The sequence below is a fragment of the Oncorhynchus mykiss genome, chromosome 2 (genome assembly GCF_013265735.2).
Source record: "Oncorhynchus mykiss isolate Arlee chromosome 2, USDA_OmykA_1.1, whole genome shotgun sequence".
Classification (NCBI taxonomy): Eukaryota; Metazoa; Chordata; class Actinopteri; order Salmoniformes; family Salmonidae; genus Oncorhynchus; species Oncorhynchus mykiss.
The window spans coordinates 19,564,931-19,583,046 of NC_048566.1; the positions used below are offsets into that span (position 1 = coordinate 19,564,931).

Here is an 18,116-nt window from a genome sequence, read left to right on the forward strand (position 1 = left end):
GCTAAACCCATTTAAGGGTCTTTACTAGAACATACAGACCCGAAACCTTAATCAACTACCACTTACTTTAATTGTCTTAAAATAGAGAATAGTAATTTACTAGTAATTTACTAGTGTGACCAAACCACTCATTGTTACAACTAACAATCTTATACTGTAACGATCTTCATCTTCATGGGATGAGGAGTAGGAAGGATCGGACCAAAACGCAGCGTGGTAAGTGTCTATGATTATTTATTATACCAGAACACGAAAATACAAAAATAACAAAGTGAATGTAAGAAATGAAAATCGAAACAGTCCTGAACGGTGAAAACACAAAACAGGAAACAACTACCCACAAACACCAGGTGGGAAAAGGCTACCAAAGTATGGTTCTCAATCAGAGACAACAATAGACAGCTGCCTCTGATTGGGAACCATACCAGGCCAAACACATAGAACAGAAAACATAGAAACACAACATAGAATGCCCACCCCAACTCACGCCCCGACCAAACCAAAATAGAGACATAAAAAGGAACTAAGGTCAGGGCGTGACATATACAGTGTCTGTACTATGATCCAATGTTTCTCCTGGCTAGGTCATGTGGTAATAACCAAGCAAAGACAAATTCTCACTTTAAGTCTCGTACCTAACTTGTACTTTCAAGTAAATCCTGCATTGATTTTTATTAGGTTTGAGTTACGTACACGTATCTAAAGTTAGGATTAGGCTCTTATTGAGAAATTACATCTCTAATGATAACAGGGCCTTGGCCGACACACAGACCAACAAGAATAGAGATGGTTTGGCAAAAGAGAATATGGAAACTAAAGTTAATTTGAGTGAAAGCTCAGACACCTTAAATCCTGAATTAACTGAATTAACCCAGTCGCCAAAGGTAGCAGTCTAATTCCACCCCCCTCCTTCCCTACTCCATCTATCTATCTACGTCACCCATCAGAATGACAACAGTCCATCCCTAACACATCACTTCATACTCTCTCTACTGCTGACAAAGGTAAGTCATGTCTCTGCTCTGCCTCCCTCTCTGTTCTTTCTCCCTGGTAGTGAAGGCTTTTGTTAATGAATGGTTCCTAGTGGTACACTGGGTAACACTTCAGTCATTGTAGAGATCTGATTGTGCTGTGCTTGTTGGACAATATCTATTTGTAACTATTTCAGGAATCTTTTGAACGGGACAGCTGAGTCAACGTAAGGAAAGGAAGATCCACAGTAACAGAGGATTTTACCCAAAATAAAAGACAGATCGGTGACTCAAAAAGGCACTACTTCAGAGAGCCTTCGCCCATAACTCAGAGATCCCAGTACAGGCTAATACGATGGGGAACGCCAAGAGCAGTGCTATTTCCAAGGAGATCCTGGAGGACCTGAAGCTCAACACCAAGTTCACGGAGAACGAGTTGTGCCAGTGGTACGAGAACTTCCAGAAGCAGTGTCCCACCGGACGCATCTCGCCAGAGGAGTTCGAGACGATCTACGCGCGCTTCTTCCCCGATAGCGAAGCCAAGACCTACGCTCAGCATGTGTTCCGTTCATTCGACACCAACGAGGACGGCACTCTGGACTTCAAGGAATACATCATTGCACTGCACATGACCTCCAGTGGGAAGACGACGAGGAAGCTGGAGTGGGCCTTCTCACTGTTCGACGTGGACAAGAACGGATACATCACCAAGACAGAAGTGGAAGTCATCTGCCAGGTGAGAGATCAAGGACGGATTCTAACCTTGAACCACTGGGTAGGAGAACCTTCTTACAACAACAATCAATGATGGTGATGGTCATTTTGAAGATGGGACAAGGGGAAATTTGTGGACATAGGCATACAAAGGAGCAGATGTTTCTACCATTTATATGCGGCATGGGAAAAGTGGGTCACCTCCAAATTAACAAAAAAATAAATAATAGCCATAACATTTTTTTAGGCTTTTTTAGGAGAACAAATTATGGAGTTCTGGGAATATGTCTTTTCTTAAATGTATGTCCTGTCTATATATTGTATCTCATCAGAAGTCAGTCAATGGTCAAAAGTGACCTTCTTTTCCTCGGCTGTAGGTCCCATTGGAGGCTGCTGAGGGGAGGACGGCTCATAATAATCAAATCAAACTTTAATTGTCACATGCACCCAAATACAACTTACCGTGAAATGCTTACTTACAAGCCCTTAACCAACAATGCAGTTCAAGAAAGAGTTAAGACAATTTTTACCAAATAAACTAAAGTAAAAAATAATAAAAAGTAGCACAATAAAATAACAATAACGAGGCTATATACAGGGGGTACCGGTACCGAGTCAATGTGCCGGGGTACAGGTTAGATTAGGTAATTTGTACATGTAGATAGGAGTGGCTGGAAAGGAGTTAATGGAATGGCATCAAACACATGGAAACCATGTGTTTGATGTATTTGATACCATTCCACCTAGTCCGCTCCAGCCATTACAACGAGCCCGTCCTCCCCAATTAAGGTGCAACCAACCTCCAGTCCTAATCATCAATTAGCTAATGTGGAGCTCTTGCCCATTTTCAGCCACCCAATCCTTCCTGATAATCCACAAGATTAATGATTTAGCATCCAGAAAATGTAGGCTACTGTACTTACTGTGGTCCCCATGCTTCTGTGCTTATTCGGGGCCTAAAGTATGTAGTCTGTAGATAATCAACTAACAAAGTAACACACATAACCAATTATGGCTGCGTTTAGATAAGCAGTCCATTTCGGATATTTTTTCCACTAATTGGTATTTTGACCAATCAGATCAGCTCTGAAAAAGAGCCGATGTGAAAATATCTGATGTGATTGGTCAAAAGACCAATTGGTGTAAAAAAGGTTATAATTGGGCTGCCTTTGTGAACACAGCCCATGTTGTATAGAACAGGGTTTCTCAATTTTTTTGTTTACCAATTACTCCCATTAACAAGGCTTAGTTGAACTGGCAGACCACCATTTGTCTTAATACAGTAGTTCTAAAATAGTTTACTCTCAACGTCATTTATCTCATTGGTTCTAAGGGGATACATTAATTAGCATCTTAGGCAGCGTTTACACAGACAGCCCAATTCTGATCTTTTTCACACTAATTTGTATTTTGATCAAACGCGTCAGATCTTTTCACAGAAGATCTTTTTCAGAGCTGATACTGACAAAAAGATCCGAATTGGGTTGCCTGTGTAAACGCAGCCTAAGTGATGCCGAGCTGGAGTGAAATACAGCATACCTAGTGGGTGTCCTGGCCCAGGATCAATGTTGAGCAACACTGGCCAAGACCAAGTGTAATTTCTATCAGCCTTTTTCTATCCCAGCTGCAACCTTTAGGGCAGAGTCAACCAACGTAACACATGGATGCTATTGTTTTTAGAGGTGTCTGGTTGAGGTTGATATTGTGATGGCATCTCTTTCGGTGTTGATACACATATTAGCTCAGAAATGTGAACATGGGTGTTGTGGGGGAAAATAGGTGGTTAAATAGCCGGTCGCTGTGAAAAAGTAACACCTCTAAACTTTCAATGCATTTTTCCCCAAACGGTGGACAAACTGTCATGCAAAAAAACGTATTTACTTGCGTTTACATCCCACTACACTACTGTAGCTAGATAAGTAGACGTGTAGGAGTGGCTGTGAGAACTGTGCAGGAAGTTTCTTAGTTAACAATCATCTTAATCATCAAATCTGTCCAGGCTGTGGGTTTAGTCTGAGAGACAGGGACCGGGCAGGCCAGGCTCATGGGCAAATTGGGAGGGATGGGGAGGTAAATAGTGTCCAGTACCTTTGCCCTGAGATGAGCCTGTCAATTTCAATTCAATTCAATTCAAGGGGCTTTATTGCCATGGGAAACATGTGTTAACATTGCCAAAGCAAGTGAGGTAGATAATATACAAAATAAACAATAAAAATCAACAGTAAACATTACACATACATTACACATACATTACACATACAGCCTGTCTCTGTCTGTCTTTCTTTCTGTCCCTGGCAGATTACCAGTGGGCATGTATAGCACCACCTCTCCCCAGTGCTACTGTACCGTACTGGCACCAAAATGTGTTTATTCTCCGTCAAGATTATAGTTGTCAGGGCAACGGGGAACTGGCTGTACTATGTAGGTTGTACTGAATAGCCTGCCAAGCCAACCCCCCTATGGTAAAAGTTGGCTTTAGGCACAGACCTAGGATCATTTCACCCAATCCCAATCTAGGATTAGGCCTAGGGGGTAAAACACTAAATTAACCTTAGGAAATACTCAGCCTAAACCAAACAGGGAGGGGGGGGGGGGGAGGGAGGGAGGGAGGGGGGAAAAGGAGGAGGACATCTTGGTGTTTGGCCTGTGGCCTGGGTCTTGGCGATAATCCACGTTAATCTGGATGTTTTAAGTGTGAGAGATGAGTGGTTCCTGTCTCTATGTGGGTCACAGCTTTAAGGCCTGACTCTAAAGTTACACTCAGATGGCCCCTGATTGACTATTGACTTTAATGTGGATCATTTACATCATAGGTCTAGAATCTGTTATTACAGTGGATTTATTAGATGTTGATTATCATTGCATAATCACCTAATTTTGAAATAGCACTTGATTGGCCAAATAGCCCATGATATGTGTGTAATACATACTGCAGGTCATTCCTTCATGCAGGTGTCATCACCTGCCCTACAAACCAAAAGAGCAGTAACTGCATGCTTTGTCACCTGGACAAATATCCTGCCTCCACTGTGTTGTGTTTTGGAGAAAATGGGGGGTTCATATTTGCAGTAATTGGAAAACGTTAATGTGAATCCAAGGACAGAAAGCAGTAACAACAATCACTCAAGTCTGCTTTTTACCTTGGCTTCACTGAGCTTTGGGCTGTGGTTACTACTACAGTATATGACACATACAAATACACTACATAGCCAAAAGTATGTGGACACGTGCTCATCGAACATCTCATTCCAAGATCATGGAGTTGGACCCCTCTTTGCTGCTATACCAGCCTCCACTCTTCTGGGAAGGCTTTCAACGAGATGTTGGAACATTGCTGCTGGGACTTGCTTTCATTCAGCCACAATAGTATTTGTGAGGTCGGGCACTGATGTTGGTGTTTCATGGGGTTGAGGTCAGGGCTCTGTGCAGGCCAGTCAATTTCTTCCACACCGATCTTGACATTTCTGGATGGACCTCGCTTTGTGCATGGGGGCATTGTTGTGCTGAAACAGGAAAAGGCCTTCCCCAAACTGTTGCCACAAAGTTGGAAGCACAGAATCATATAGAATGTCATTGTATGCTGTAGAATTAAGATAGAATTAAGATTTCCCTTCACTGGAACTAAGGGGCCTAGCCCAAACTATGAAACAGCCCCAGACCATTAGTTCTCATCCACCAAACTTTACAGTTAGCACTATGCATTCGAGCAGGTAGTGTTCTCCTAGCATCCACTAAACCCAGATTCTTCCATCAGACTGCCAGATGGTGAAGCGTGGTTCATCACTCCAGAGAACGCGTTTCCACCTCTCCAGAGTCCAATGGCGGCGAGCTTTACACCACTCCAGCTGATGCTTGGCATTGCGCATGGTGATCTTAGGCTTGTGTGCGGCTCCACGACCATGGAAACCCATTTCATGAAGCTTCCGACAAACGTTGCTTCCAGATGCAGTTTTGAACTCGGTCAGTGAGTGTTGCAACTGAGGGCAGACCATTTTTACGCCCTATGTGCTTCAGCACTAGCCGGTCCCGTTCTGTGAGCTTGTGTGGCCTACCACTTTGTGGCTGAACCCTTGTTGCTCCTAGACGTTTCCACCTCACAATAACACCACTTACAGTTGACCGGGGCAGCTCTATAGGCTAGAAATTTGATGAACTGACTTGTTGGAAAGGTGGCATCCTATGACGGTGCCACGGTGAAAGTTATTGAGCTCTTCAGTTGGGCCATTCTACTGCCAATGTTTGTATATAGAGATTGCATGGCTCTGTCGTGTAGTGTAGTGTAAATCTATGAACACAAGTTTGTGTAAAAAATCAGTTGTCGTGGAAAACTATTCCAGTGGGTGTACCAAGCAAGAAGGCTGAACCCTGTCTAGGGCCAAAGGTCATGTCAGAGGTCAGGGTCAATATACTTAAAAAATAAGCTCACAGTAAGACAACACATAACCAAAACTCCAATTATCTGCCTACAATTCACTTGGCTGGACAATATTTAAAACTTTGAAGTGATTTTTCTCAGTTTCACTCTATAAGCAGTTACTGCTCTTGTGCTTGGTAGGGCAGAACACATATCTGACTCAGGGAGCTGAAATGATGTGTCCCAGGAAATTTTCTAAACAGCCATTCAATTAACGTAGGTCAAATCTTTAAATAATGTGGCCAATTGATGTAGTTCCAAAGGTAATGTAAGTGAAAGTGAATATTAGAAAAGACAAGACAAGCTAACGGGTAAACAATGACACACAGGAGTGTTGAAATGGGTTCCTCTAGTGGTCGGATGGGTTACTCTAGTGGTCAGATGGGTTCCTCTAGTGGTCAAATGGGTTCCTCTAGTAGTCAAATGGGTTCTTCTAGTGGTCAAATGGGTTCCTCTAGTGGTCAAATGGGTTCCTCTAGTGGTCAAATGGGTTCCTCTAGTGGTTGAATGGGTTCCTCTAGTAGTCAAATGGGTTCCTCTAGTGGTCAGATGGGTTCCTCTAGTGGTCAAATGGGTTCCTCTAGTAGTCAAATGGGTTCCTCTAGTGGTCAAATGGGTTCCTCTAGTGGTCAAGTGGGTTCCTCTAGTGGTCAAATGGGTTCCTCTAGTGGTTGAATGGGTTCCTCTAGTGGTCAGATGGGTTCCTCTAGTGGTCAGATGGGTTCCTCTAGTGGTCAGATGGGTTCCTCTAGTGGTCAAATGGGTTCCTCTAGTGGTCAGATGGGTTCCTCTAGTGGTTGAATGGGTTCCTCTAGTGGTCAGATGGGTTCCTCTAGTGGTCAGATGGGTTCCTCTAGTGGTCGAATGGGTTCCTCTAGTGGTCGGATGGGTTCCTCTAGTGGTCAAATGTGTTACTCTAGTGGTCAGATGGGTTCCTCTAGTGGTCAGATGGGTTACTCTAGTGGTCAGATGGGTTCCTCTAGTGGTCAGATGGGTTTCTCTAGTGGTCAGATGGGTTCCTCTAGTGGTCAAATGGGTTCCTCTAGTGGTCCAATGGGTTCCTCTAGTGGTCAGATGGGTTCCTCTAGTGGTCAGATGGGTTCCTCTAGTAGTCAAATGGGTTCCTCTAGTGGTCAGATGGGTTCCTCTAGTAGTCAAATGGGTTCCTCTAGTGGTTGAATGGGTTCCTCTAGTAGTCAAATGGGTTCCTCTAGTGGTCAGATGGGTTCCTCTGGTGGTCAGATGGGTTCCTCTAGTAGTCAAATGGGTTCCTCTAGTGGTCAGATGGGTTCCTCTAGTGGTCAAATGGGTTCCTCTAGTGGTCAGATGGGTTCCTCTGGTGGTCAGATGGGTTCCTCTAGTAGTCAAATGGGTTCCTCTAGTGGTCGGATGGGTTACTCTAGTGGTCAGATGGGTTCCTCTAGTGGTCAAATGGGTTCCTCTAGTAGTCAAATGGGTTCTTCTAGTGGTCAAATGGGTTCCTCTAGTGGTCAAATGGGTTCCTCTAGTGGTCAAATGGGTTCCTCTAGTGGTTGAATGGGTTCCTCTAGTAGTCAAATGGGTTCCTCTAGTGGTCAGATGGGTTCCTCTAGTGGTCAAATGGGTTCCTCTAGTAGTCAAATGGGTTCCTCTAGTGGTCAAATGGGTTCCTCTAGTGGTCAAGTGGGTTCCTCTAGTGGTCAAATGGGTTCCTCTAGTGGTTGAATGGGTTCCTCTAGTGGTCAGATGGGTTCCTCTAGTGGTCAGATGGGTTCCTCTAGTGGTCAGATGGGTTCCTCTAGTGGTCAAATGGGTTCCTCTAGTGGTCAGATGGGTTCCTCTAGTGGTTGAATGGGTTCCTCTAGTGGTCAGATGGGTTCCTCTAGTGGTCAGATGGGTTCCTCTAGTGGTCGAATGGGTTCCTCTAGTGGTCGGATGGGTTCCTCTAGTGGTCAAATGTGTTACTCTAGTGGTCAGATGGGTTCCTCTAGTGGTCAGATGGGTTACTCTAGTGGTCAGATGGGTTCCTCTAGTGGTCAGATGGGTTTCTCTAGTGGTCAGATGGGTTCCTCTAGTGGTCAAATGGGTTCCTCTAGTGGTCCAATGGGTTCCTCTAGTGGTCAGATGGGTTCCTCTAGTGGTCAGATGGGTTCCTCTAGTAGTCAAATGGGTTCCTCTAGTGGTCAGATGGGTTCCTCTAGTAGTCAAATGGGTTCCTCTAGTGGTTGAATGGGTTCCTCTAGTAGTCAAATGGGTTCCTCTAGTGGTCAGATGGGTTCCTCTGGTGGTCAGATGGGTTCCTCTAGTAGTCAAATGGGTTCCTCTAGTGGTCAGATGGGTTCCTCTAGTAGTCAAATGGGTTCCTCTAGTGGTCAGATGGGTTCCTCTGGTGGTCAGATGGGTTCCTCTAGTAGTCAAATGGGTTCCTCTAGTGGTCAGATGGGTTCCTCTAGTAGTCAAATGGGTTCCTCTAGTGGTCAGATGGGTTCCTCTAGTGGTCAAATGGGTTCCTCTAGTGGTCAGATGGGTTCCTCTAGTGGTCAGATGGGTTCCTCTAGTGGTCAAATGGGTTCCTCTAGTGGTCAAATGGGTTCCTCTAGTGGTCAGATGGGTTCCTCTAGTGGTCAGATGGGTTCCTCTAGTGGTCGAATGGGTTCCTCTAGTGGTCAAATGGGTCCTCTAGTTGTCAGATGGGTTCCTCTAGTGGTCAGATGGGTTACTCTAGTGGTCAGATGGGTTACTCTAGTAGTCAGATGGGTTACTCTAGTGGTCAGATGGGTTACTCTAGTGGTCAGATGGGTTCCTCTAGTGGTCAGATGGGTTACTCTAGTGGTCAGATGGGTTACTCTAGTGGTCAGATGGGTTCCTCTAGTGGTCAGATGGGTTCCTCTAGTGGTCAAATGGGTTCCTCTAGTGGTCAAATGGGTTCCTCTAGTGGTCAGATGGGTTCCTCAAGTGGTCAAATGGGTTCCTCAAGTGGTCAAATGGGTTCCTCTAGTGGTCAAATGGGTTCCTCTAGTGGTCAGATGGGTTCCTCTAGTGGTCAAATGGGTTCCTCTAGTGGTCAAATGGGTTCCTCTAGTGGTCAGATGGGTTCCTCTAGTGGTCAGATGGGTTCCTCTAGTGGTCAAATGGGTTCCTCTAGTGGTCAAATGGGTTCCTCTAGTGGTCAAATGGGTTCCTCTAGTGGTCAGATGGGTTCCTCTAGTGGTCAAATGGGTTCCTCTAGTGGCCAGATGGGTTCCTCTAGTGGTCAGATGGGTTCCTCTAGTGGTCAAATGGGTTCCTCTAGTGGTCAAATGGGTTCCTCTAATGGTCAAATTGGTTCCCTTCAGACGAGCTGTAAAAAACATGTATTGGGCATTGCAAGGCACCGACCAATGTTGGCACACAGACCCATGTTAAGGCTATGATGAGAGGCTGCAGGCAACAACTAAATGATACTGTAACTACATGTAAACGGTTGCCAGCAGATCATATGTAATATACAGTATTCTGAACTTGTAGATACAGTACCAGTCAAAAGTTGGGACACATATGCCAAGAGTGTGAAAAGCTGTCTCAAGGCGAAGGGTGGATACTTTGAAGAATCTAAAATATAAAATATACAGTGCCTTGCGAAAGTATTCGGCCCCCTTGAACTTTGCGACCTTTTGCCACATTTCAGGCTTCAAACATAAAGATATAAAACTGTATTTTTTTGTGAAGAATCAACAACAAGTGGGACACAATCATGAAGTGGAACGACATTTATTGGATATTTCAAACTTTTTTAACAAATCAAAAACTGAAAAATTGGGCGTGCAAAATTATTCAGCCCCCTTAAGTTAATACTTTGTAGCGCCACCCTTTGCTGCGATTACAGCTGTAAGTCGCTTGGGGTATGTCTCTATCAGTTTTCAGCCCCTTTACTTTCAGTGCAGCAAACTCTCTCCAGAAGTTCAGTGAGGATCTCTGAATGATCCAATGTTGACCTAAATGACTAATGAGGATAAATACAATCCACCTGTGTGTAATCAAGTCTCCGTATAAATGCACCTGCACTGTGATAGTCTCAGAGGTCCGTTAAAAGCGCAGAGAGCATCATGAAGAACAAGGAACACACCAGGCAGGTCCGAGATACTGTTGTGAAGAAGTTTAAAGCCAGATTTGGATACAAAAAGATTTCCCAAGCTTTAAACATCCCAAGGAGCACTGTGCAAGCGATAATATTGAAATGGAAGGAGTATCAGACCACTGCAAATCTACCAAGACCTGGCCGTCCCTCTAAACTTTCAGCTCATACAAGGAGAAGACTGATCAGAGATGCAGCCAAGAGGCCCATGATCACTCTGGATGAACTGCAGAAATCTACAGCTGAGGTGGGAGACTCTGTCCATAGGACAACAATCAGTCCTATATTGCACAAATCTGGCCTTTATGGAAGAGTGGCAAGAAGAAAGCCATTTCTTAAAGATATCCATAAAAAGTGTTGTTTAAAATTTGCCACAAGCCACCTGGGAGACACACCAAACATGTGGAAGAAGGTGCTCTGGTCAGATGAAACCAAAATTGAACTTTTGGTAACAATGCAAAACGTTATGTTTGGCGTAAAAGCAACACAGCTGAACACACCATCCCCACTGTCAAACATGGTGGTGGCAGCATCATGGTTTGGGCCTGCTTTTCTTCAGCAGGGGCAGGGAAGATGGTTAAAATTGATGGGAAGATGGATGGAGCCAAATACAGGACCATTCTGGAAGAAAACCTGATGGAGTCTGCAAAAGACCTGAGACTGGGACGGAGATTTGTCTTCCAACAAGACAATGATCCAAAACATAAAGCAACATCTACAATGGAATGGTTCAAAAATAAACATATCCAGGTGTTAGAATGGCCAAGTCAAAGTCCAGACCTGAATCCAATCGAGAATTTGTGGAAAGAACTGAAAACTGCTGTTCACAAATGCTCTCCATCCAACCTCACTGAGCTCGAGCTGTTTTGCAAGGAGGAATGGCAAAAAACTTCAGTCTCTCGATGTGCAAAACTGATAGAGACATACCCCAAGTGACTTACAGCTGTAATCGCAGCAAAAGGTGACGCTACAAAGTATTAACTTAAGGGGGCTGAATAATTTTGCACGCCCAATTTTTCAGTTTTTGATTTGTTAAAAAAGTTTGAAATTTCCAATAAATGTCGTTCCACTTCATGATTGTGTCCCACTTGTTGTTGATTCTTCACAAAAAAATACAGTTTTATATATTTATGTTTGAAGCCTAAAATGTGGCAAAAGGTCGCAAAGTTCAAGGGGGCCGAATACTTTCGCAAGGCACTGTATATCATGTAAAATAAGTCTATGCAATCTTACTTGATCTGTTCCCCCACCACCTCTCTCTCTCTCTCTCTCTCTCTCAACCCCTACCACCCCTTTCTTCTCTCTCTCTCCCCCTACCCCATATTTCCACTCTCACTCTCACTCACTCACTCACTCACTCTCAGGCCATCTTTAAGCTAATCCCCAAGGAAGATCTGCCCAAGTTACCGGCCGACGAGAATACACCAGAGAAGAGAGCCAACAAACTGTGGGGATACTTTGAGAAACCAGACAACGGTAAGAGACAAACACACATTCACGCACAAACACACGCACAAACGCATACACACACAGTAGGTTGTTGTGACTTGCGTTGTTGTGGTAATGAGAGGAAAGGTTTTATGTCATTATGTTCTTTGCTCAGCAGCTGTAGGACGTCCGTCCAGCTTACATAGATTACATGGTTCATCATGTGATTTCTTACAGGAGAGTTGCCCTTTAGTTTAAGGGTATGCACACACAGCAGCCACCTGGGGATTCACTCCCTACCAAAACATGGCTTTTTCCACAGAACATTTTTCATCTCATTGAAGCAAATGCAAAGACATACAGATGTACTGTTGAAGAACTACTGACAGATGGTATATACAGTACACATACAGTATGTACTGTTGAAGAATTACTGACAGATGGTATATATAGTATACATACAGTATGTACTGTTGAAGAACTACTGACAGATGGTATATATAGTATACATACAGTATGTACTGTTGAAGAACTACTGACAGATGGTTTATATAGTACACATACAGTATGTACTGTTGAAGAACTACTGACAGATGGTATATACAGTACACATACAGTATGTACTGTTGAAGAACTACTGACAGATGGTATATATAGTATACATACAGTATGTACTGTTGAAGAACTACTGACAGATGGTATATATAGTATACATACAGTATGTACTGTTGAAGAACTACTGACAGATGGTATATATAGTACACATACAGTACAGTACACATACAGTATGTAATGTTGAAGAACTACTGACAGATGGTATATATAGTATACATACAGTATGTACTGTTGAAGAATTACTGACAGATGGTATATATAGTATACATACAGTATGTACTGTTGAAGAATTACTGACAGATGGTATATATAGTATACATACAGTATGTACTGTTGAAGAACTACTGACAGATGGTATATATAGTATACATACAGTATGTACTGTTGAAGAACTACTGACAGATGGTATATATAGTACACATACAGTATGTACTGTTGAAGAATTACTGACAGATGGTATATATAGTATACATACAGTATGTACTGTTGAAGAACTACTGACAGATGGTATATATAGTACACATACAGTACAGTACACATACAGTATGTAATGTTGAAGAACTACTGACAGATGGTATATATAGTATACATACAGTATGTACTGTTGAAGAACTACTGACAGATGGTATATATAGTACACATACAGTACAGTACACATACAGTATGTAATGTTGAAGAACTACTGACAGATGGTATATACAGTACACATACAGTATGTACTGTTGAAGAACTACTGACAGATGGTATATACAGTACACATACAGTATGTACTGTTGAAGAACTACTGACAGATGGTATATATAGTACACATACAGTATGTACTGTTGAAGAACTACTGACAGATGGTATATATAGTACACATACAGTACAGTACACATACAGTATGTAATGTTGAAGAACTACTGACAGATGGTATATACAGTACACATACAGTATGTACTGTTGAAGAACTACTGACAGATGGTATATACAGTACACATACAGTATGTACTGTTGAAGAATTACTGACAGATGGTATATATAGTACACATACAGTATGTACTGTTGAAGAACTACTGACAGATGGTATATATAGTATACATACAGTATGTACTGTTGAAGAATTACTGACAGATGGTATATGCAGTACACATACAGTATGTACTGTTGAAGAACTACTGACAGATGGTATATACAGTACACATACAGTATGTACTGTTGAAGAACTACTGACAGATGGTTTATATAGTACACATACAGTATGTAATGTTGAAGAACTACTGACAGATGGTATATATAGTACACATACAGTACAGTACACATACAGTATGTACTGTTGAAGAACTACTGACAGATGGTATATATAGTATACATACAGTATGTACTGTTGAAGAATTACTGACAGATGGTATATGCAGTACACATACAGTATGGAGTCAAACACTAATAATTTTACAATTTCTCTCTGTCGCTCTCTCTCTCTCAGACCGGTTGGCAGAGGGAGAGTTCATCAAGGGGGTGACGGAGAACGAAAACGCCATGCGTCTCATCCACTACGAACCCATCACTGACTAGTCATCCCTTCTTCTTTCCCTCTTTCTCCTTCACACACTATTTCTTCCTCTCCTCCTCTTTGTCATTGTATTCTAGCGTTCTGTCTTTCTCTTCTGTGTAAATACTCTTGTATGGTGGTGTCTTAATTGTCTTCACTGTACCTTCTAAGAAAGTAGGGGTTTATGTTGGTTAAAGTATAAAGTATGAGTATGTCAAAGTAAAAGTATGTTAAAGTATGTCTGTCTGTGCATGTATGCCTATTGGATTGAGGCTGTTTTATGAAGGTAGGTGTGATAAATATGAAGGTAGACGGCCACTATTGTAATTAGTGTTTGATGCAATATAAACACGACAGAAACATTGAGGCACAAGTATATTTTATTTGTTTGTATATTGATACAACATCCCTGCTAAATGCTGTTTTCCTATCAGATTGAAGTTACAATAGCTTTTTGGTACTGTGAGATGATTGTGAAAAAGTAATGGTGGTCTAGTGTTTTGCAGTGTCCTGAATACTCATGGACTTGATCACTTGGTGACCATTGCTCAGTCTTTACATTTCATTATTCTAAGAAGCTCTAAATGGTGTTGCTGTAGAAGGAAATTTGAAGTGTGTAAATGTGATAAATGATAACAGTTCAGACACAGGTATTTGGGAAAAGAAAAGATTGAACATCTGTAGAATAACAAACCTTTTTCTCCATTAGGAATTTGCATGGTTGTGAGGGTGGGTTTTAGATTTTATCCTGCAATTAGCTTATTGTTTTAATCAAAGAGTTATACGCTGCAAATGGTGGATTAAACCTTTTCTCATAAATTCTGTGTATTGCAAATCATTTTGTGTGTGTGTGCATGTGTGTGTGTGTGTGTCCTTGATGTCCCACAAATTAGTCCGTGACCTAAAAATAGTCGGTTTTCAGTAAGAATAGTAAGGTTTCTATATGGTTCCTATTGTCCAAACAGTGACTTCATGTATTCAAATATGTGATTCACAAACAAAGGACAAGGGTCTTACGTTTTTGATCATATTTACAGATGGATTTTCTGACGACATGAAAATAAGTGTGTGTATTATAATGTATTATGCGTGCCTGTGCGTGCACAGTTGTGTCCGTGTTCCTATATTTATTTCCAAGGCCGTTTCTTGTCCCCCACATCCTCCTCCCCCTCCCTCCTTACTCCTCCCTTCCCTCCTCACTCGTTCCCTCCTCTCTGTCCAACTCGGGATTACTGTCATAATCTGCTGTCCAACATCGGAAAGCAGAGAGCAGCAAATTCTCTGTAATCTTTCCGTCTCTATCTCTCGTTCCATCTCTCTCTTATTTGTCTCTGTCTAGCTGCAGGGAATTATTGTGATTGAATGTATGTTTGTTTATGTGTAACTCTGTGTTGTTGTTTGTGTCGCACTGCTTTGCTTTATCTTGGCCAGGTGGCAGTTGTAAATAATAACTTGTTCACAACTGGCCTACCTGGTTAAATAAAGGTGACACAAAAAATGTAATCTGCTTTGTGTCCTCTTATGCTTGTGAATTGATTGAACTGATGGCTCATTTACAGTGTTTTACACACATAGTGGTGGCCAGCCCCTAATATTGAGTCGACAAGGTGTCGAAAGTGCTCCACATTGATCCTGGCTCATGTTGACTCGAATGCTTCCCACAGTTGTGTCAAGTTGGCTGGCTGGCTGTCCTTGGGTGGTGGACCAACCCCAGCAGTTCTTGATATAAACCGGTGCACCTGGCACCTACTACCATCCCCCGTTCAAAGGCACTTAAATCTTTTGTCTTGCCCATTCACGCTCTGAATGGCACACTTACACAATCCATGTCTCGATTGTCTCAAGGCTTAAATATTCTTCTTTAACTTGTCTCTGCCCGTTCATCTACACTGATAGAGAAATACAGAGAGATCTACAGTAGAGCTACTACAGAGAGATAGAGAAATACACAGATATCTACAGTAGAGGTACCACAGAGAAATACAGAGATATCTACAGTAGAGGTACCACAGACAGATAGAGAAATACAGAGATATCTACAGTAGAGGTACCACAGAGAGATAGAGAAATACAGAGATATATACCGTAGAGGTACCACAGACAGATAGAGAAATACAGAGATATCTACAGTAGAGGTACCACAGAGCAATACAGAGATATCTACAGTAGAGGTACCACAGACAGATAGAGAAATACAGAGATATCTACAGTAGAGCTACCACAGAGAGATCGAGAAATACGGAGATATCTACAGTAGAGGTACCACAGACAGAGAAATACAGAGATATCTACAGTAAAGCTACCACAGACAGAGAAATACAGAGAGGTCTACAGGAAAGCTACCACAGATAGAGAAATACAGAGAAATCTACAGTAGAGGTACCACAGACAGATAGAGAAATACAGAGATATCTACAGTAGAGCTACCACAGAGAGATCGAGAAATACGGAGATATCTACAGTAGAGGTACCACAGACAGAGAAATACAGAGATATCTACAGTAAAGCTACCACAGATATAGAGTTATAGAGGTACCACAGCCAGATAGAGAAATACAGAGATATCTACAGTAGAGCTACCACAGAGAGATAGAGAAATACAGAGATATCTGCAGTAGAGGTACCACAGACAGAGAAATACAGAGAGGTCTACAGTAAAGGTACCACAGACAGAGAAATACAGAGATATCTACAGTAAAGCTACCACAGATAGAGAAATATAGAGATATAGAGGTACCACAGCCAGATAGAGAAATACAGAGAAATCTACAGTAGAGGTACCACAGACAGATAGAGAAATACAGAGAGATCTACAGTAGAGGTACCACAGACAGATAGAGAAATACAGAGATATCTACAGTAGAGGTACCACAGACAGATAGAGAAATACAGAGATATCTACAGCATAGCTACCCATCGAGGGATAGAGAAATCTACAGTAGAGGTACCACAGAGAGATAGAGAAATACAGAGATATCTACAGTAGAGCTACCACAGACAGATAGAGAAATACAGAGAGATCTACAGCATAGCTACCCAACGAGGGATAGAGAAATACAGAGAGATCTACAGTAGAGGTACCACAGACAGAGACATACAGAGAGATCTACAGTAGAGATACCACAGACAGATAGAGAAATGCAGAGAGATCTACAGCATAGCTACCCATCGAGAGATAGAGACATACAGAGAGATCTACAGTAGAGGTACCACAGAGAGATAGAGAAATACAGAGATATCTACAGTAGAGCTACCACAGACAGATAGAGAAATACAGAGAGATCTACAGCATAGCTACCCAACGAGGGATAGAGAAATACAGAGAGATCTACAGTAGAGGTACCACAGACAGAGACATACAGAGAGATCTACAGTAGAGATACCACAGACAGATAGAGAAATGCAGAGAGATCTACAGCATAGCTACCCATCGAGAGATAGAGACATACAGAGAGATCTACAGTAGAGGTACCACAGACAGATAGAGAAATACAGAGATATCTACAGTAGAGGTAACACAGAGAGATAAAGAAATACAGAGATATCTGCAGTAGAGGTTGCCACAGAGAGATGGAGAAATACAGAGATATCTACAGTAGAGGTACCACAGACAGAGCAATACAGAGAGGTCTACAGTAAAGCTACCACAGAGAGATAGAGAAATACAGAGATATCTACAGTACAGATACCACAGACATATAGAGAAATACAGAGAGATTTACAGCATAGCTACCCATAGAGAGATAGAGAAATACAGAGAGATCTACAGTGGAGCTACCACAGACAGAGAAATACAGAGATATCTACAGTAGAGATACCACAGACAGACAGGGTAACACAGAGATATCTACAGTAGAGATACCACAGTCAGACAGGGTAACACAGAGATATCTACAGTAGAGATGCCGCAGACATATAGAGAAATACAGAGAGATCTACAGAATAGCTACCCATAAAGAGATAGAGAAATACAGAGAGTTCTACAGTAGAGGTACCAGAGACAGATATTGAAATACAGAGATAACTACAGTAGAGATACCGCAGACATATAGAGAAATACAGAGAGATCTACAGTAGAGATACCGCAGACATATAGAGAAATACAGAGAGATCTACAGCATAGCTACCCATAGAGAGATAGAGAAATACAGAGAGATCTACAGTAGAGACACCACAGACAGATAGAGAAATACAGAGATATCTACAGTAGAGGTACCACAGACAGATAGAGAAATACAGAGGTATCTACAGTAGAGCTACCACAGACAGATGTCTCCTATAGAAGAGGAGGGGGAAGGAGGGCTGAGACTGCATGAATAACATCAGTTCCACTTCAGATTGACACAGAGA

The 18,116-nt window shown here is 42.2% G+C and overlaps 1 protein-coding gene across 1 annotated transcript; it reads left to right on the top strand.

Annotated features, from left to right (window-relative positions):
- Window positions 1-948: 948 nt before the first annotated feature.
- Window positions 949-14,581, top strand: LOC110537107 (recoverin-like). The gene is made up of 4 exons (XM_021622887.2): window positions 949-1,004; window positions 1,169-1,707; window positions 11,557-11,668; window positions 13,701-14,581. The coding sequence occupies exons 2-4, from the start codon at window positions 1,327-1,329 to the stop codon at window positions 13,787-13,789; spliced, it is 582 nt and encodes a 193-aa protein (XP_021478562.1). The 5' UTR covers window positions 949-1,004; window positions 1,169-1,326; the 3' UTR covers window positions 13,790-14,581.
- The last annotated feature ends 3,535 nt before the right edge of the window (window positions 14,582-18,116 follow it).